Here is a 21,594-nt window from a genome sequence, read left to right as displayed (position 1 = left end):
GAATACTATCGGCTAGAGTAATAAAATTATTCCAAATTACAAAACAAGCACACTTCGAATTTGGGGATAAGCCACATAAACTACTTGCGAGGCAACTGAAGCAACGAGAAAAGGAAAAAAACTATTACTAAAATTAAATCGGATAAAGGTGAGTTTTTAACACTGCCTAAGGATATTAACAAGAGGTTTGCCCAATTTTATCACAATTTATATACATCTAAAATAAATACAGATGTAAGTAAAATTACAAATTTTTTAGATAATTGCAAGCTCCCAAAATTGGATAGTTTAGAACAAGAGCAATTAGGAGCACGGATTACTAGTGAAGAAATAAAACAAATGATAAACTCACTGAAAAATGGGAAGACCCCAGGACCAGACGGTTTTAGTAATGAATTTTATAAAAGATTTCAGGAGTCAATTATACCAAGATTATTCAATTTATACACGCAGGCTTATACCGAAAATAAACTACCAGAAACCCTAGCAGAAGCAACAATAACACTTATACCAAAAAAAGATAAAGATTTAGATGAACCGGGTTCTTATAGAGCTATTTCACTACTAAATACGGATCAGAAAATTTTAGCAAAGATTCTAGCTAGAAGGCTAAATATTTATATTAACAATTTAATAAATACGGATCAAACGGGATTTATACCCAAAAGACAATCATTTAATAATTTGAGAAGGCTTTTCAATATAATGTACTCTCATAATGAGGACAATGAAGATATTTCAGTTATCACGCTGGATGCAGAGAAGGCATTTGATCAAGTAGAATGGCAGTATTTATACAAGATACTCCAAAAATTCAATATGGGAGAGAATTTTATTAGATGGGTTAAACTACTTTACGATAGACCTACGGCAAGAATATTAACTAACAATACGCTATCTCCAAAATTTTACTTATCAAGGGGTAATAGGCAAGGGTGTGCCTTATCACCATTGCTATTTGCCCTTATGATAGAACCGTTGGCCGAAAGGATTAGAAATCACCCGAATATTCACGGATATAACACTAAGGATTCAAAGAATAAAATTTCACTATATGCTGATGATATTCTTTTATATATTACTAATACACAAACGAGTATACCCACCTTATTAACACTAATTGAGGAATTCGGCTCTTTTTCAGGATATAGAATAAATTGGGATAAAAGCGAAATTATGTCTTTAAAACCACAGGATTCGAGACACTTACTAAAATTCCCCTTCAAAATTGCAACAGAAAAATTCAAGTATCTGGGTATTCAAATTACAAGAAGACACAAATCATTATTTAGTGCCAATTTTATACCACTATTAAATAAACTGAATGATATGATTAAATTTTGGAAAACACTTCCGCTCTCATTGATAGGTAGAATTAACGCTATAAAAATGACTTTCTTACCACAATTAATATATTTGTTTCAAGCGATCCCAATATATATTCCAAAATATTTTTTCAAAAAACTAGATTCCACTGTCACTAATTTTATATGGGATTACAGAACACATAGAATTCAACGAAAGCATTTGTGCAAATCTAAAGAAGTTGGGGGTTTATCATTACCTAACTTTATGTATTACTACTGGGCAGTGCATATTAAGAACATAATGTACTGGCTGGATAGTTCCACTCAGCAGTTGGAGTGGATAAGAATGGAGAAAGAGGAGTGCTATCCGCACGATATAGGAACGATCCTGCTCTCACCGATAAAATTGAATAGTATAATATACAAGAAGAACCCAATTATTCACAATATAATAAGAATTTGGAAACAAATAAAAGTATCCTTGAAATTAAATAATTTATCAGTACTAACCCCACTATTGAACAACCCCGCATTCAAACCTTCTCTCATCGACAACACATATCAACAATGGGATAGACTGGGGATTAGGAAAGTAGGGGATATGTATGAATTGGGTAAACTGTTATCATTTCAACAATTAAAATTAAAATTTAAATTGAAGGATAATCAATATTTTAAATATATACAGGTATGTGACTTTATGAAGAAATATATACATAGATTTCAAACTATATTTTTAGACCCTTTAGAAGAAGCAATGAATATTAAGGCTGATTCACAAAAATTAATTTCATACTTTTATAATAATATATTATATAGAGAATCACCCTCAACAGAAGCACTAAGGGAAGATTGGGAACATGAGCTAATGATAAAGATCTCGAAGGATAGATGGGAAAAGTATTTGATGAATACACATAACTGTTCTATTAATACAAGACATAATTTAATTCAATTCAAATTATTACATAGACTATATTATTCAAAAACGAGGTGGAATAAATTTTATCCAAACGTCTCTCCCAGATGCGATAAATGTTTGTTTCAAAACGCTAATTTAACACATTCATTTGTAGGATGTACAAAGTTGAATAAATTTTGGAGTGATATATTTACAAAGCTCTTCAAGTCAAGAATAGAACCCAAAATGGAATGGATTATATTTGGAATAATAGGAGAAGATACCAATTTAAATAAAGACCAAAATGTTTTTTTTAATTATGGGTTAATAATTGGAAAGAAATTGATACTTAAATTTTGGAAAAATACAACCATACCAACTGTTAAAATGTGGATTAGGAATATGATGGACATAGCACGCCTTGAAGAAATGAGACTCCGACTAATAGATAATTATGACCAATTCTTAAGGAGTTGGTCTCCTTTCATCGACTTTTTGGAATCATGTGATGCAGCGGCACCATAAGGATTGCTGATTTCAGTTCATGACGTGGATAGATCTACATCTCCGAATATAGATTTGAAAAATTCTCTTTTAAGGGGCCTTTTCTTCTATTTCTACTTTCCACCTTTTCTTTTTTATTTTTTTTTTATTTTTTTTTTATATCCACACTTCACATTTTTCTACTCTCTACCATCTATTTTTCCACTCTTTCCCCTTTCTATTGTTTTCTTTTTCTTGTCTTGCCTACTCATAACATAAAACTAGAGGTTGTACATAGAATGGATTACGGTATGACATAGTTGGCACCTAAAATTAGGTGCCACTGTATTGTTTTGTATTGTATTAACTTCTAATAAAATAAACAAAAAAAAAAAAAAACAAAAAAAAAAAAAAACTGAAATTCACATTATGTAATGTCAACATGACATCCTAGTTATTCTAGATCCACCTGATTACTAACCAGCAGTGTATTAATGTGGCATCAATGACAGAAAAAAAATATATCCAATTAATTAGCATGGTGAAAATAACAGAAAATATAAATCGGGGTAAATTCCAAACAGTAAGAGAATTAGTTTCAACACCAAGGAAAGAGCGGCACGGTGGCGCAGTGGTAGAGTCGCTGTCTGTATAGTTTGTATGTTCTCCCTGTGAGTTTTGTCTGAGATGTTTGGTTTCCTCCCACACTCCAAAGGTGTACAGGTTTTAAGTTAATTAGTTTGATGTAAATGTAAATTGTCCCTGTAGGATAGCGTTAGTGTGCAGGGATCGCTGGTCGGTGCAGACTCGGTGGGCTGAAGGGCCTGTTTCCACGCAGTATCTCTAAAATTAAAACAAAAATTATTGGATGCCGCAATGGATAGTCAATTTCAAGTTTGGAGAAGCAGCAGGAGATTTAAAAAGGGAACAGTTGGATTGGCTGAGGAAATCAATTTTGAGGATGTGATCACAATTCAGTTCTGTGATGGTTTTGAGTAGGGATAAGTTTGGACCATGGGGAAAGATACTAAATTGGAGTAAGGCACATTATGTTATTAGGCAGTAAATTGGGAGCAGTTGTTGGCTGCATCTGATGTGGGATTTGTTTAAAAGTCCAGTTGATCAGAGTTTAGGATGGCATGTTCCAGTGCCATAGGAGGAAAGATAATGATTCTGTGGTGCTCTGTCTTGTATGCACAGTGAAATTCTTTTTGCATAGATCGCATGCACGAGTCACCATATTTTCGCATCATTAACCAAAAGTCCAGTCCATACACTTGATGTACTGGAGCAGCTCCTGCTCCAGGTAACCACCAGGCTACATACTAGAAACAATGTACAATTTTTACCAAAGCCAATTAACCTACAGCCTGTTCGTTTGGAGTGTGGGAAGAAACCCATGCAGTCACAGGGAGAACGTGCAGACAGCATCCATTGCCAGGATCAAACCCGGGTCTCTGGTAGGAATACTTTATTATGACTAGGCACAGTGAGATTCTTTGCTTGCATATATGATGTATACAAATAGCGGTCACCTACGAGCCGACAAAGCACGCCGGCTCCTCGTTTTGTCGTCGTCCCCCCCCCCCCCCCCCAACTGTTCCCCTGCCGGGTCTGGTACGGTAAGGCAGCGACTGTACTGTGCCACTGTACCGGCATAGCTTTGTCTGCGGTAGGTAATATTCTTGCCATAAAGGGAGTACAGAGAAGGTTCACCAGACTGATATCTGGGATGTCAGGACTTTCATATGAAGAAAGACTGGATAGACTCGGCTTGTACGCGCTAGAATTTAGAAGATTGGGGGGGATCTTATAGAAACTTACAAAATTCTTAAAGGGGTTGGACAGGCTAGATGCAGGAAGATTGTTCCCGATGTTGGGGAAGTCCAGAACAAGTGGTCAGTTTAAGGATAAAAGGGGAAATCTTTTAGGACTGAGATGAGATTTTTTTTTTTTAACAGTGGTGAATCTCTGGAATTCTCTGCCACAGAATGTAGCTGAGGCCAGTTCATTGGCTATATTTAAGAGGGAGTTAGATGTGGCCCTTGTGGCTAAAGGGATCAGGAGGTATGGAGAGAAAGCAGGTACAGGATACTGAGTTGGATGATCAGCCATGATCATATTGAATGGCGGGGCAGGCTCGAATGGCCTACTCCTGCACCTATTTTCTATATCTTACAAACTTGATTGTTTTTGAGGAAGTGATGCAGTGGATGTTGTCTAGATGGACATTATTATGTCCCCCATTGCAGATTGATCCAGAAGATTAAGATGATTCACAATGATTTCATCGTATGGATTCAGGAGACTTACCCATAGATGACAGGGTTGTGGTGTTATTCTGGGCTGGAGGTTTATGACCATTGGACTTCTGCTGGGATTTGTTTGCAATATGTGACTTGGAAATAAATGTTGATGGCTTGGTTAGTAATTTTGCAGATGACAGCAAGGTTGCCAGAGTCGACTGGGGAAGGTTGTCAATGTATACAGTGAGATACAAATTTGCTACATAAACAGACTGAGAAAAAGCAGATGGAGTTTAATCCAAGCAATTAAGAGGTGTTGCACTTTGGGAGGGTGAATGTAAGAGTAATGCAGTTAATGGCAAGACCCATAAACTGCATTAAAGTACAGAGGAATCTGATGGTCCAAGCTTCCTGATAATGGCAACACAGTAGAGTGGTAAAAAAAACATGGTAGACACAAAATGCTGGATTAACTCAGTGGGACAGGCAGCATCTCTGGAGAGAAGGAATGGGTGACTTTTCAGGTTGAGGCCCTTCCATCCGCAATGGTACCATTCGGCGCCTCTGTTTTGGGGTGTTAGGGTGCCACAGCGGTGGGCCAGTGGAAACCAAGGATATTGCAAGTGAGATCAGCTTTATGTTAACAAGTTTGGAAATTGGTTTCCACTGGCCCACCGCTGTGGCACCCTAACCCGGCGTGCACATGTCATCACCCCTGGAGGGGAGCTTCGACCGCCGGCCCTGCGGTCTGCGGTGCTTCTGGCTGCGGCGACTTTAAATCTTCGACGGCCGGCCTGCAGCCTACACCATCTTGAAGCCGCGGTCTCCGGTGGGAGGCACCATTTCAGGACTTACCTTGTCTGAACATCTGGACGCCCGCAGCTACGGCTGCGGAGTGTTGAGGTCCCGACCACGGGGGAAAATGGAGGACTGGCTAAATTTTGTGCCTTCCACCAGTGATGGATGTTTGTGTTAAATTTTATTGTGTATTGTGTGTTCTTTATCATTGTACCAATGCTGGCAAATTCATTTCATTTGCTCTTTATGTGCAATGTGACGAATAAAACCGTATTGTATTGTATTGTAAACCCATACCCTAACCCCAACTCAAACACCCTGAAACGGAGGCGCCGAAAAGTACCCGACCTGCTAAAATATGTCATCAAAGCTAGGCACCAGTGTGTGCTGGTCCCAGAAGTGGATCTGCTATTAGTCAGCACATTTGCTTTGCTCTTTTAAATAATTTTTCCCTTTATCCTGTATCTGTACACTGTGGTTGGCTTGTTTGTAATCATGTATGTATACAGTCTTTTCGCTGAAGGGATAGCATGTACCAAAAAAGCTTTTCACTTGTACACAACAATAATAAACTAAAACCAAAAAACATTTAACAAATGTTGATCTATTCTTCACTAAATTCCATATTAGATTGCTCACTCTTTTTTGCTATGCAATAGCCAATTTACAGCCAATATTGCTTCCATCAAAAAAACTCTTGAGATCCAGATCAAAAGGTCTGTCTGGTTCCTTCCTGGTGAAATTATTAAGTGTACACCTCACAATTGTTCTCTCCATTTCAAAAAATGAAATAAAGTCCTAATTTAAGTTGGGCTCCAGTGTCATTTCCTGAAAGAATCAAGTTTGTTATCAGATGACACATTGAAAATTGAGTTTTTAGTATTCAATTTAAGAAGAAAAACAAACTGGATGTTTAATTCCATTGCTCAGAAAAAGGTACTAATAATCTTTATTTAATTGCACAAGATGGTTAACCTTAAGTTATGAAGCTGTTAAATTCAGCCCATCAAGTCTACTCCGTCATTCAATCTATTTCCCTCTTAACCCCATTCTACTGCCCTCCCCATAACCCCTGATAACCGTATTAATCAAGAATCTATCTGTCTGCCTTAATCATTGACTTGGCCTCCACAGCCTTGTGTGGTGTTGAATTCCATGGATTCATCACCCTCCGACTAAAGAAATTCCTCCTCTTCTCCACCCTAAAGGAATGTCCTTTAATTCTTAGGATATCACCTCTGGTCCTAAATTCCTCCACTAGTGGAAACATCCTCTCCATATCCACACTATTTAACTATTTGCTAAGTTTCAATGAGGGTTCCCCTTGAGTATTCTCAAATTCAGCTGTGCAACAGAAGGCCTGGACCAAGTGTTTGTCCAGGTAGATGTGGGGGAGAATATTTCTGCCTGCAAGGAGGCAATGACAGGATCCAGATTGGTAATATACTCTTCAAAACAGGTCAAGGTAAGGTTAGAATTCTGCCATAGCAAACTGTTCATAATTTCTGGAATCCAAGGAGTAGAAAAATCAGCTGTGGGTCTGGCCATTTTACTCATCAAACTGCTGTCTGAAAAGGATTGGAGGCAGAAAGTAAAAATCATTCAAATATTAATAGCGAGTTTAAAATATTTCCCCACAGCTAGTGTGACATTTGAATTGGAAAATTTACAAGACACCCTTCTTAAAGACTCAAACACATTCTAAGTTAAAATAACAAGGATCTGAGCCAGGCTTTAAAATAGCTTTTATTATGAAAGCTACATGTAAAACAAATTTTCTTCATAAACTGTACAAGACCATGGCACATATTGCAGCCATAAATTGCTAACCTGGTAGACCTGTCGGTATCAAGGTAAAGAAAACTATTTTCCCCCTCACATGACGTTGCACAACAAATCCAGTTGGGGCAGATGCCCTTTGTGAACAATGAGCGATACACGAGTGATAAGTTGAAGAGCAGGGAATACCAAAGTAGTTTATTTCGTAAAGATACATACAAAAAGCAGACGTCACTTAAAACTAAGAAAGCCAAATAAACAGTAAACTACAGAACTCAAATCTACAGTCACAAGGCTCATAGGATATGTAACTATCTACATCAATATTTGTTGAGTCTCTTTAAACAAAAAATACACATTACTGAGGTTCCTACTCTTGTCAAAGGAGATCCCTGCATACATTTCAGAAAAAAAGCTTCTTACTGGCACACCAATCTGATGCTATAAGAAGTGCAGTTCACTTCCTGAACCAAGTCATCTGTACACCTTTTTCACAAACCGTTGGAAGCCAGGTGCCAAGGTCACCACTTTCTGTAACTGTAGAAAATATAATAGAAGGGTGACACTTCAATTCTGACAGAAAGCACTGCTAAAAATAATCACTTCACATTAGGAATATAAATCAGATTACACTAAATTTATTCACTCATGTCCATATCTTCTTCATGATGATCGTCACCATTGACTTTTGACTCTTTCACAATATCTGTGCTTCCCTTGTCAGTTGCTTGTGCCAACTCTTTCAGTTTTGGGGACGTCCCAGATTCAGAAACATTCTGTTCTTCCTTTTTCTCTTTTTCACTGTCATATCCTTGTTCCTCTTCATCATAATCTCTTGTCACCTGTGCAAGTGCAGGATGCCATATCAAATTGAATAAACCAACCCACGTAAAAAGCATCTATCTGCTTTAATATTCACATGCCCCATGGAACAGAAGGATAAAAATGGTACACAATTAAAGATGTTCTTCGCTTTCGAACTAAAAGCCATATATATATAGTTCCAAACTTACCTTCACATCTCCTTTCTCACTTTCGGCCTTTTTTTCCCTCTCTTTCTCCCGCTCCTTATCTTTGCTCCTCTTCTTTTTGCTAGACGACCTCTCCCTCTCCTCTACTTCACGGCTTCGGTCCCGGTCTTTGTCCTTCTTCTTTTCTTTCTTATGCCTGGAAAATAAATCATCTTCAAACATATATTCTCATAATTAAATTTTAAACGTTCATGTCATAGAAGCAGAATTATACCATTCGGCCCCATCTTTCCCTCTCAACCCCATTCTCCCGATAACCTTCATAATTAAAACGTGTATTAATTAAAAACATGCCAATCTCCGCTTTAAAACAAACCCAATGACTTGGCCTCCACAGTAGCCTGTGCCAATGAATTCAACAGATCTGCCACCCTCTGACTAAAATAGTTCCTCCTCATTACCCTTCTAAAAGTACATCCTTTTATTCTGATGCTGTGCCCTCTGGTCCTAGACCTAGACTCTCCCATTAGTGGAAATATCTTCTCCACATCCACTCTATCCAGGCCTTTCACTCTTCGGGAAGTTTCAATAAGGTCCTCTCTCCATCTTCTATACTCCGAGTACAGGGCCAGAGCCTTCAAATACATAATTCGTTAACCTAATCATCCCCTGGATCATTCTTGTAAACCTCCTCTGGACCCTCTCCAACACCAGCACATTTCTCCTCAGATATGGGGCCCAAATTGTTCACAATACTCCAATGGCACTCTGACCAGTGCCTTATAAAGCCCCAGCATTGCATCCCCACTTTTATATACCAACATTGCAGTTGCCTTCCTTACTGATTCAACTTGCAAATTCACCTTTTGTGAATCCAGTACCAGCAGGCTAATGGACTCCAAAATATCACCAATCACTGGTCAGGCTAACCGGCCTATAGTTTCAACTCTTTTGCCGCTTCCTTTCTTGAGAAAAGTTTTCATTAGTGTTTCATTTTTGAAGATTTCTATAATGCGGCACTGAAGTATCAGCTTACATGACTACTATCCTCATCTATTGCATCGCTGCTCTAGGTGTCAACTGCTCTACATTGGTGAGACCAAGCGTAGGCTTGACGATCGCTTCGCCCAACACCTCCGCTCCGTTTGCAATAACCAAACTGATCTCCCGGTGGCTCAGCAGTTCAACTCCCCCTCCCATTCCGAATTCGACCTTTCTGTCCTGGGCCTCCTCCATGGCCAGGGTGAGTAAATTGGAGGAGCAGCACCTCATATTTCGCTTGGGTAGTTTACACCCCAGCTGTATGAACATTGACTTCTCCAATTTCAGGTAGTCTTTGCTTTCTCCCTCTTTCCCCTTCCCAGCTCTCCCACAGACCAATGTCTCCCCCTTCCCCCTTTCTTCTTCCTGCCCCTCCACCTGAAGAAGGGTCTCGACCGGAAACATCACCCCTTCCTTCGCTCCATAGATGCTGCCTCACCCGCTGAGCTTCTCCAGCATTTTTGTTTACCTTCGATTGTTCCAGCATCTGCAGTTCCTTCTTAAACATGACTGCTATCCAGTATTGTCTGACAATGAACAATTCCATTGTTAACCCAGACCACAAAAAAATCGATAACTTACCAAAATTTGCTGTCATAAACTGTTAACATACATTGTACGGAACTGTGTATAAGTCCAGATCTTTAAAAAAAAAACAATACCTTCGAGGAGATGGTGACCGCGACAGTTTGCGCTTGGGTGATCTTGACTTCTTTGGAGATCTGGTAATTGATCTAGTTCTTCTACGTCTTCGTTCTCTTTCTCGCTCTCGTTCTCTGTCTCTGACAAAGCAAAGGAAGTATCTTGATTACGCAATTCAATAATTTGTTTAATTATCTACTGTGACGAGACTTTTAAAACTATCAAATGTTCTTGCAACAAGACAGCTTTAAAAACTGCTACACTTGTTAGAGAAATGTTGCAAAAGTAAATCTAGGAATAATAATAGAAACTAATGTCAATGGTTTAATTTCGGGACTGTCATATGTTGATAGAATGAAGTGGCTGGGCTTGTATACTCTGGAATTTAGGATGAGAGGGGGGTCTTATTGAAACTTAAGATTATTAATGGTTTGGATACGCTAGAGGCAGGAAACATGTTCCTGATGTTGGGGGAGTCCAGAACCAGGGGCCACAGTTTAAGAATAAGGGGCAAGCCATTTAGAACGGAGATGAGGAAATACTATTTCCACACAGAGAGTCGCGAGTCTGTGGAATTCTCTGCCTCAGAGGGCAGTTGAGGCCAGTTCTCTGGATGCTTTCAAGAGTCAGATAGAACTCTTAAAGCTGGCTCGAAGGGCCGAATGGCCTACTCCTGCACCTATTGTCTATAAACTTCAATCTCCAATTGAGTAGCTCCACTTCTGTATTACTGTATTAAATCCTCATTTCAAAAATATTCTGAATTTAAAAGCTAGGTCAGATAGCGAAGGGAATCGGATATCAGCAGAAAGCGAAGGGAGTCAGATACCACCTTTTTTTTACAAACTTTATGAAAGGTGGCATTTTGATGAATATTGCTCTCTTTAAAAGCACACACTAAAATTGTTTAGGTTTATTGGTAACATGTGTGGCAAGGTATAGTGAAAAGCTTTTGTTTGCATGCTATCCAATCAAATGAAATCTGGAATACAAGCCAAACACAAAAGGTAGAGCGAAGAGAAAGATACCAGAATGCAGAATATAGTTTCTCAGCATTGTATTTTGATGACAAAATACCATTCAAACTGAACACCACATTACGCTGAAGACATAATATCCTATTCCAAATAGCAGTTGTTTTCTGTTGTAACAAATTTCTTGGTAATGCCCTTTTGCTTCGATTTCCCAAGTGCTGCACAGACCAGAGACCAACTAAACTGGAGGAGGAAATGGAAATATCTGCTTTCTCTTCACCAACATCTCCAGAACACAAGCATCTTTCTATAAAGTACATACATACCTGCTGGGGCTGCGTGATCGCCTGGCTGTGCTGTAGCTTTTCGGGGGGGTTTTGGATCTTTTCTTCTCTTCTTTCTTTTTTTCCCTAAAAAGTGTCCAAGAACTATAAAATTCATGCTCAAAAGTGACTTGCAATCAAACATAATTTAACTATACACAGCCATTTAAAAAACCGTACCAATTCAGTAATATTTTAAAAAGGCATGACAAGGAAACTGCAAAAAAAACAACCTTGACTTTGATACACTTCGAGATCTCCTTCGCTCCCTTGAACGAGATCTTCTTCGTCTCGGACTCCGTGATCGTCGCCTGCTCCTTGACTTTGAATGTGAACGTCTTCTAGATCTACTTCTGGAACGCCTGTAATAAAAATGCACTTTGGTGAGTACTCAGAAAAATAATATACATGTAAAACAATTATGTTTTAAAAGCCAATGACTAGTGGTGTTCCCCAGGGATCAGTGCTGGGCCCCTATAAATTTGTGGTTTATATCAACGATTTAGTTGAGAATGTGCAAGGTGCAATCTGCGAGTTTCAGTTGCCACTAAAGTAGGTGGCATCATAGACGATAATCAGGAAGTGCAGCAGTCGGGCAAGTGGGCCGAGGAATAGCTAATGGAGTTAAATGCAGATAAGTACGAGGTGTATTTGAGGAAGCCAAACCCGAGTAGGACCCTCCCAGTGAATGGGAGGGCCCTGGGGAATGTTGTAGAGTAGAGGGATCTAGGAGTACAGGTACAGTTCCCTGAAAGTGGCGTCACAGGGTAATAGGGATGGTAAAGAAGACTTTTTGTATATTCCCTTTCATCAGTCAGAGCATTGAGTATTGAAGTTTGCATATTATGTTAGTTGGACAATATGTTGATGAGTATTGAGTCTAAAGAAGGGCCCCGACCTGAAACCACATTCTCCTAAGATGCTGGCTGACCTGCTGAGTTATTCCAGCACTTTGTGTCTTCCTTTGGAGTATTATGTTCAGTTTTGATCACCCTTTTATCTGAAGGATGACATTCAATGAAAAGATTGCAGAGATGATTTAAGCCGGGGCTTTATTCCTTGGAGCACATTGCCCTCCATAATGTTTGGGACAAAGACCCATCATTTATTTATTTGCCAGTTTCTTTTTTAGAAAGGCGGGAGAGAGAAAACAGGGAATTATAGACCAGTTAGCTTGACATCGGTGGTGGGGAGATGCTGGAGTCAATTATAAAAGATGAGATAGCCGAACATTTGGATAGCAGTAACAGGATCGGTCCGAGTCAGCATGGTTTTACGAAGGGGGAATCATGCTTGACTAATCTGCTGGAATTTATTTGAAGATGTAACTAGGAAAATGGACAAGGGAGAGCCAGTGGATGCAGTGTACCTGGACTTTCAGAAAGCATTTGATAAGGTTAGAGATAGTGGAGATTAGTGGGCAAAATTAGGGCACATGGTTTTGGGGGTAGAGTGCTGACAAGGATAGAGAAGTGGTTGGCAGACAGGAAACAAAGAGTAGGGATTAATGGGTCCCTTTCAGAATGGCAGGCAGGCAGCAAAAACAGGAAGGCAGATTACTATCTAAATGGCGTCAAGTTGGGAAAAGGGGAAGTACAACGGGATCTGGGGGTCCTTGTACATCAGTCTATGAAAGTAAGCATGCAGGAACAGCAGGCAGTGAAGAAAGCGAATGGCATGTTGGCCTTTATAACAAGAGGAATCGAATATAGGAGCAAAGAGGTCCTTCTGCAGTTGTACAGAGTCCTAGTGAGACCACACCTGGAATATTGTGTGCAGTTTTGGTCCCCTAATTTGAGGAAGGACATTCTTGCTATTGAGGGAGTGCAGCGTAGGTCTACAACGTTAATTCCCGGGATGGCGGGACTGTAATATGCTGAGAGAATGGAGTAGCTGGGCTTGTACACTCTGGAGTTTAGAAGGATGAGAGGGAATCTCATTGAAACATATAAGATTGTTAAGGGTTTGGACACGCTGGAGGCAGGAAACATGTTCCCGATGTTGAGGGAGTCCAGGACCAGGGGCCAGTTTAAGAATAAGGAGTAAGTCATTTAGAACGGAGACGAGGAAACACTTTTTCTCACAGAGAGTGGTGAGTCTGTGGAATTCTCTGCCTCAGAGGGCGGTGGAGGCAGGTTCTCTGGATGCTTTCAAGAGAGAGCTAGATAGGGCTCTAAAAAATAGCGTAGTCATGGGATATGGGGAGAAGGCACGAACGGCGTACTCATTGGGGATGATCAGCCATGATCACATTGAATGGCGGTGCTGGCTCGAAGGGCCAAATGGCCTACTCCTGCACCCATTGTCCATTATCTATTGTACTCCACAATTTGTGATTTGTAATAGAAAAATAAATAAAAATCACATGTGGTTGAAGTGCACATTGTATAATAATGGCCTTTATTAAAATCTGACATTTTTGTTTAACCATGTAGAAATTACAACAATGTTTATACATTTCATGGCACCATTAAGTTTGGGATTCAGTAATGTCATGTAAATGAAAGTAGTCATGTTTAGTACTTTGTTGCATATCGTTTGCATGCGATGACTGCTTGAAGTCTGTGATTCATGGACACCACCAGTTGCTGGGTGTCTTCTCTGGTGATGCTCTGCCAGGCCTGTATTGCAGCCATCTTTAGATGCTTGTTTTGGGGGCTAGTCCCCTTCAGTTTTCTCTTCATATAAAAGGCATGCTCAATTGGGTTCAGATCGGGCGATTGACTTGGCCACTCAAGAATTGACCATTTTCTGCTTTCAAAAGCTCCTTTGTTGCTTTAGCAGTATGTTTGGGATCATTGTCTTGCTGTAGTATGAACCGCCGGCCATTGAGTTTTGAGGTATTTGTTTGAACTTGAGCAGATAGGATGTGTCTACACACTTCAGAATTCATTATGCTACTACCATCAGCAGTTGTATCATCAATGAAGATAAGTGACCCAGTACCTTCAACAGCAATTCATACCCGGGCCATAACACCCCCACCACCGTGTTTCACAGATTAGGTGGTATGCTTTGGATCTTGGGCAGTTCCTTCTCGCCTCCATACTTTGCTCCTACCATCACTCTGATATAAGTTAATCTTCGTCTCATCTGTCCACAAGACCTTTTTCCAGAACGGTGGTTGCTCTTTTAAGTAATTCTTGTAAAACTGTAACCTGGTCATCCTATTTTTGCAGCTAACCAGTGGTTTGCACCTTGCAGTGTAGCCTCTGTATTTCTGTTCATTAAGTCTTCTGCGGACATTTGTCATTGACAAAATCACACCTGACTCCTGAAGAGTGTTTCTGATCTGTCGGACAGGTGTTTGGGGGGGTTTTCTTACTATAGAGAGAATTCTTCTGTCATCAGCTGTGGAGGTCTTCCTTGGTCTGCCAGTCCTTTTGCGATTAGTAAGCTCACTAGTGCTCTCTTTCTTCTTAATGATGTTCCAAACAGTTTATTTTGGCAAGCCTAAAGTTTCGTTGATGTCTCTATCAGTTTTATTCTTGTTTCTCAGTCTCATAATAGCTTCTTTGACTTTCATTGGCACAACTTTGGTCCTCATGTTGATGAACAGCAATAAAAGTTCCAAAAGGTGATGGAAAGACTGGAGGAAAGACTAGGTGCCGAGTGTGTTTTAATTGCCACATACCTTATATGTGGCAATTAAACACACCAGAGAAATTAAACACCTGTAAAGCCATGTCCCAAACATTATGGTGCCCTGAAATGGAGTCTCTGTATAAACACAGCTGTAAATTATCCATGGTGAAACCAAAAATGTATGAAAATATCCTTTAATAAAATCTGACAGTGTGCACTTTAACCACATGTGATTTTTTTTCTATTACAAATCTCAAATTGTGGAGTAGAGGCAAATAAATAAATAATGGATCTTTGTCCCAAACATAATAGAGGGCACTGTATATAGACCAATCTTTTACTCTGAGATTTAAGGTGGGAGGTGAAAGATTTAATAGGAACCTGACTTTTTCCACTCAAAGGGTGGGTGGGTATATGGAATGAGCTGCCAGAGTAGGTAGTTGACAGAATACTGTAACATAATTTAAAAATGACATTTGGACAGGTATATAGATAGGAAATGTTTAGAGAGATATGGGTCAAATGGAACTAGCTTAGATGGGGTATTTTGGACAGCATCGATAAGTTGGGGTGAAGGGCCCATTTCCCTGCTGTGTGACAAGCTTGACCCAAACACCCAAATAAAGGATGCTCATGAACTTGACAGTGAAAAGACAGCACAGCCAGGTTACTGGAAACAGATAAGATAGCAAATTATAAACCTAAATGTGCACCGAAATGCAGAGGGCCAATAGTTACTAAATAATACTAGGCATTGTATGTCTAATGTTCCACTACCAGACTCACCAATATTTACACTGAAAATAAACTCTTGGATCCTTCAACAGCTTGGACATGACTCCAGGTGCACAAGACAATATATTTTAATAGGAATTATCAGGTTTATGGGAAAAGGCAACCTATTTGTTTCAAAGTAATTGTAATTTGGTTAAAGGTATTCATTTAAAACGTGCTTCAGTTGACATTTATGGTGTTTAATTGACTCTCAAAAGTCAGAGCCATTCACAATTTAAAAAAAATCCTTGTAACTTTGATAGGATGGCTCTGGGCGAGGCTTTGGTGCATGATAAAGCTTAGAGCTGTTTTAGGAGTAGAAGTCAGTGGACCATTCACACCCCGCTGCTGTTGCCTGGGCCTTGTCCAGGATGCTTTGGATAAGATTGCATCCAGACCAGTGGAGTGAGCAGGTTTGTGCTAGAAAGATCAAGCCAACTGGTTTACTATTCTTACTCAAATTGCTGAAAAACTACTGGAGATCAAAATAAAAGATGACGCACAACATCAAATTGGGATATGTTGCAAGAGCTTGACAGCACTTGACATGTTAAGGAATAATGGACCAAATGCAGATGAACGGATTGGATTGGTTTCGTCTCGACCCGAAACATCGCCTATTCATGTTCTCCAGGGATGCTGCATTACTCCAGCACTTTGTGTCCTTGTGTATTAACCAGCATCTGCGGTTTTGTTTCTACTTAGTAGAAAAGGTTGTTAAAACTAGGTTATTGATTAGGGACGATCAGCCATGATCACAATGAATGGCGATGCTGGCTCGAAGGACCGAATGGCTTCCTCCTGCACCTATTTTCCTATTACATGATGGCTGTTCAGGGTAACAGCAAAGAAAATATATGTTGAGAATAAAAATTTGATATATATGCTGTATTCTGTGCTGCACCTTTTTGCACTTTCCACAATTTATAAAGAAAAACTATTTGGGCAGGCCCCAAATTATTAGAATATTGTTATCAATATTTTTCATTCTTAAAACTATATTTTCATTGACTTCAAACTAATGTATATAGCATTAAATTCTCAGCACAATGCACGTCTTGATTTGTCCAACTTGAGTAATGTCTTATATACCTTTTCCAAAAGAAACGTTAATTTCTCACCTGTGCCTTGAACGGGAACGAGAGCGCCGCCTGCGTGAACGAGATCGCGATCTAGAATGTTTCCTTTTGTCATCCTTTTTTTCTGAAAAACAAAATGTAGAAATTAAGAAAAATATACACAGCAATGATGTATTTAGGCGAGAGAGAAACTGGTATCAAAAGTACGAACAGGTTTTTGTGGAATGAACTGAACATACTGTGGGTTGGATTAAGTAACAAAAGCAGTACAGGTGCACAACCTTTTATCCGGAGTTCCGGAAACCGAAAAGCTCCGAAAACCGGACATTTTTTCCAGGATGTCGTCTGCACACCAAAGCTCGCGTTTGGCGCCAAACCTGACCCGAAACGACCCACGGTCAACCCAGGTCTGTACTACTGTAGCGGCTGCCTCCTCCCCGGAGACACTTAAACATCTGTAAATCATTGCTTAAATGTTAGTCAGTTAGTTTGGAGGGCTTTTATGTGAAGGGAGAAACTTTAAGTCTTAGTCCCCTACCTGGTCGGAGAGGCGGGGAGCGGGCAATGCCTTACCGGGTCGCCGTGCAGTAAGCTCCGAAGCGCTGTGGCCGCCGACTCCCAACATCGCGGAGCTGTGGGCAGCGCCGGTTGGAGCTCCGACCCCGGCAACTCTACCCCTGGCTGCGCGGCGCTCCAAATCCAGCACCGCCCGCGGCCGGACGCCCGCAGCCCCCAGCTCCGCGATGTTGTGTGTCGGCGGCCACAGCGCTCCGGAGCTTACCGCACGGCGACCCGGTAAGGCATTGCCCGCTCCCCGCCTCTCCGACCAGGTAGGGGACTAAGAATTAAAGTTTCCCCCTTCACCCCCCCCCCCACCACATAAAATCCCTCCAAACTAACTGACTAACATTTAAGCAATGATTTACAATGATTCCCCGGTCTCCGGGGAGGAGGCAGCCGCTCCAGACTTTTCAAGCCGCCCGCGCTACCTACCTAATCTACGCTAAGAATCTTCCATTCGGAAATCCGAAAAATTCCGAAATCCGAGAAGTGTCTGGTCCCAAGGCTTTCGGATAAAAGGTTGTGCACCTGTAGTAACATTCGCTGCAACATTCGAAATTGTTGCAAAATACAGTTGCTGCACCATTGAGAGAAACTTTTATCAATCATGTAATGTATGTAATGATGATTAAAAATTACCTGGTACCTTAAATCTCAAATTAAAATCTGTGTTAAAATGGAAATGATACTTTTAAATGTAATTTGGCATCCCTTAACTTTGCACTGCCTGTAAAATTTAATGGAAATCGACCATTCGACCAAAAGCAACATAGATAGCATATAACGGACGCCAGTCAAGATAAAAAGAGTGCAGGAAATCTAAAACCAAAAGGACAGAAAATGCTGGAACTAATGAAGGAACCTCAACTCAATCTGAAATGTTAACCGCTTCGCTTTCTACGGATGCAGCCTGACCCGTGCATTGCCACACATTTCTGTTATTGGTCTTTATATAATGGCATTTCTGTTGCAAGGTTGATGACACTAAACATCTTCAGTCATAACTATTGGGTATAGTAATGTGCTCAATGCATTAAATGGAAGCCTGTGTCAAAATACCACAATATAGCAGACAGGTTGCAGCTCGATGTAAATAGAGCTCTAAGTAAAACTGTCACAGTACAACATTCCTTTTATTTAATGTTTGTTAACAGACTGCTTGGGTACAAAGCAGGTAATTTAATATTGTCAAGATTAAGACAATTTAATTTTGATTAAACATTGAATTTAGACCTTTAAAAAATGTCCCTCAATTCACTAACTGCCTCCCACGTTTAAAGATTTTCAGATTTATAAAAAAATATTTTTGTGAAAAAGTTGTCCATTTTCAATAAGCGTTTTAAAATGTGTAGTCACAGGAATCATATATTAGGCATTGTTCAAAGCAAGACATTAGAACTAGTAGTATTACCGGTTTCTATGGCCGCTGAGATCAGCGACTGGGCTTCTTTAACCCTTTTCATTGCTTCTTCTATGTCTTTGGAAGAAGTGTCAGATTTCAGGGCTGGGCTCACAATGGCACCAGAAGCATGGTTTAACCTAAGGAAATAAAATACATGTATGAATAAATGAGTTCCCAATTTTCATGTAATTAAAAAATATTTACCAGGTGGCATCTCCTCGAAGATTAGTTAATTATTAGCAACCAAATAACAAGACTGGTTTGAGTACTTCACGCTTGTGTTTGGACTGCACAATCACTTCATAGTGACTCAATTGAAAAGATTTCAGACCCATGAATAAGATTACTGATGCCTTGGACATTTGAGCAGATTAAACTTTGACAAATTACTAGGCCGTAAAGCAGCTCATCTCTACACACCATTATGCCTTCTTAAAAAAATGAGAATTAACACCCACAAGAAAAACACCAATATTTTCTATTGGACCTTTGCTGACCCCCAAATAGTAGCCCGGTTGCAGGGTGTAAGTTGCAGCAGGAGTTAAAATTGGCATGTAACAACGGTAATGCCACTGTGGTGATGGGGGATTTCAATATGCAGGTAGACTGGGAAACCCAATCTACCCAATTTCAGTACCCCAAGAAAGAGAGTTTGTAGACCGAGATGCATTCTTAGAGCAGCTTGTAATGGAGCTGACCAGAGAAAAGGCAATTCTGGAGTTAGTGTTGTCCAATGAACCAGATTTGATAAGAGAACTCGAGGTAAAGGAGGTAGTGATCATAATATGATTAGTTTTAATCTGCAATTTGAGAAGGAGAAGGTTAAATCGGAAGTGTCAGTGATGCAGTTGAACAAAGGGTACTATGAAGGCATGAGGGAGGAGCTGGCCAAGGTAGACTGGAAAGGGATCCTAGCAGGAATGACGGTGGAACAGCAATGGCAGGAATTTCTGGGCATAATCCGGAAGACGCAGGATCATTTCATTCCAAAAAGGAAGAAAGATTCTAAGGGGAGTAGGAGGCAACTGTGGCTGACAAGAGAAGTTAGGGATAGAATAAAACTAAAAGAAAAGATGTATAACACAGCAAAGAGCAGCTGGAAGCCAGAGGATTGGGAAAATTTCATAGGACAACAGAAGGAAACAAAACGGGCAATACGGGCTGAAAAGATGAAGTACGAGGGGAAGCTGGCCAGGAATATAGAGGACAGTAAAAGCTTCTTTAGATATGTTATGGGAAAAAGAATAGCAAAGTCAAATGTGGGTCCCTTGAAGGCAGACACGGGTGAAATTATTATGGGGAACAAGGAAATGGCAGAAGAGTTGAACAGGTACTTCGGATCTGTCTTCACTAAGGAAGACACCAACAATCTCCCAGAAGTACTGGAGGACAGAGGATCTAAGGGGGTAGAGGAACTGAAATAAATTTTCATTAGGTGAGAAATAGTACTGGGTAGGCTAATGGGACTGAAGGATGATAAATCCCCTGGGCCTGATGGTCTGCATCCCAGGGTCCTCAGGGAGGTGGCTCTGGAAATAGTGGACGCATTGGTGATCATTTTCCAATGTTCAATAGATTCAGGATCAGTTCCTGTAGATTGGAGGATAGCTAATGTTATCCCACTTTTCAAGAAAGGAGCGAGAGGGAAAATGAGGAATTACAGACCAGTTAGCCTGACTTCAGTGGTGGGAAAGATGATGGGGTCAATTATTAAAGAGGTAATGGGGCATTTGGATAGCAGTAAAAGGATTAGTCCAAGTCAGCATGGATTTATGAAAAGAAAACCATGCTAGACTAATCTTCTGGATTTTTTGAGGATGTGACAAGTAAAATGGATATAAAATGGGAGCCAGTCGATATAGTGTATCTAGACTTTCAGAAAGCCTTTGATAAGGTGACGCACGGGAGACTGGTGACTAAAATGAGAACCAATGGTATTGGGGGTTGGGTGTTGACATGGATAGAAAATTGGTCGGCAGCTAGGAACAAAGAGTAGGAGTGAACGGGTCCTTTTCAGAATGGCAGGCAGTGGCGAGTGGAGTGCCACAAGGCTCGGTGTTGGGGCCGCAACTGTTTACCATATATATTAATGATTTGGAAGAGGGAATTAGGAGCAACACTAGCAAGTTTGCGGATGACACAAAGCTGGATGGCAGTGTGAACTGTGAAAGGGATGTTAGGAGGTTGCAGGGTGACCTGGACAGGTTGAGTGAGTGGGCAGATGCAGTATAATATAGATAAATGTGAGGTTATCCACTTTAGTGGCAAAAACAAGGGGGCAGATTATTTTATCTCAATAGGGTTAAGTTAGGTAAGGGGGAGGTACAGAGAGACCTGGGTGTCCTTGTACACCAGTCACCGAAAATTGGCGTGCAGGTACAGCAGACTGTGAAGAAAGCTAATGGAATGTTGGCCTTCATAACAAAAGAGGATTTCAGTACAGGAGTAAAGAGGTTCTTCTTCTAGGGCTCTGGTAAGTATTGTGTACAGTTTTCTGTCTCCTAATTTGAGGAAGGACATCTTTGTGATTGAGGCAGTGCAGCGAGATTGATCCCTGGGATGGCAGGACAGTCATACGAGGAAAGATTGAAAAGACTAGGCTTGTATTCACTGGAGTTTAGAAGGATGAGGGGGTATCTTATAGAAACACATAAAATTATAAAAGGACTGGACAAGCTAGATGCAGGAAAAATGTTCCCAATGTGGGGCGAGTGCAGAACCAGGGGCC

At 40.3% G+C, this 21,594-nt stretch overlaps 1 protein-coding gene across 3 annotated transcripts in view; it reads right to left on the bottom strand.

Moving 5' to 3' along the window:
* Positions 1-7,463: 7,463 nt before the first annotated feature.
* Positions 7,464-21,594, bottom strand: part of srsf11 (serine and arginine rich splicing factor 11) — a 30,063-nt gene continuing 15,932 nt past the window's right edge. For all 3 annotated transcript variants that reach the window (XM_033028486.1, XM_033028488.1, XM_033028487.1), the window contains 7 exons: positions 18,876-19,003; positions 16,946-17,027; positions 11,699-11,827; positions 11,469-11,552; positions 10,189-10,308; positions 8,528-8,681; positions 7,464-8,356 (listed from right to left, as the gene is read on the bottom strand). In XM_033028486.1, coding sequence (XP_032884377.1) covers positions 8,153-8,356; positions 8,528-8,681; positions 10,189-10,308; positions 11,469-11,552; positions 11,699-11,827; positions 16,946-17,027; positions 18,876-19,003 — 901 coding nt within the window. In that variant the 3' untranslated portion in view covers positions 7,464-8,152. The remainder of the gene's footprint in view (positions 8,357-8,527; positions 8,682-10,188; positions 10,309-11,468; positions 11,553-11,698; positions 11,828-16,945; positions 17,028-18,875; positions 19,004-21,594) is intronic.

The sequence above is a fragment of the Amblyraja radiata genome, chromosome 10, assembly GCF_010909765.2.
Source record: "Amblyraja radiata isolate CabotCenter1 chromosome 10, sAmbRad1.1.pri, whole genome shotgun sequence".
Classification (NCBI taxonomy): Eukaryota; Metazoa; Chordata; class Chondrichthyes; order Rajiformes; family Rajidae; genus Amblyraja; species Amblyraja radiata.
Note: the sequence above shows the minus strand (reverse complement) of the source record. Positions and strands in the feature narration are given on the sequence as shown.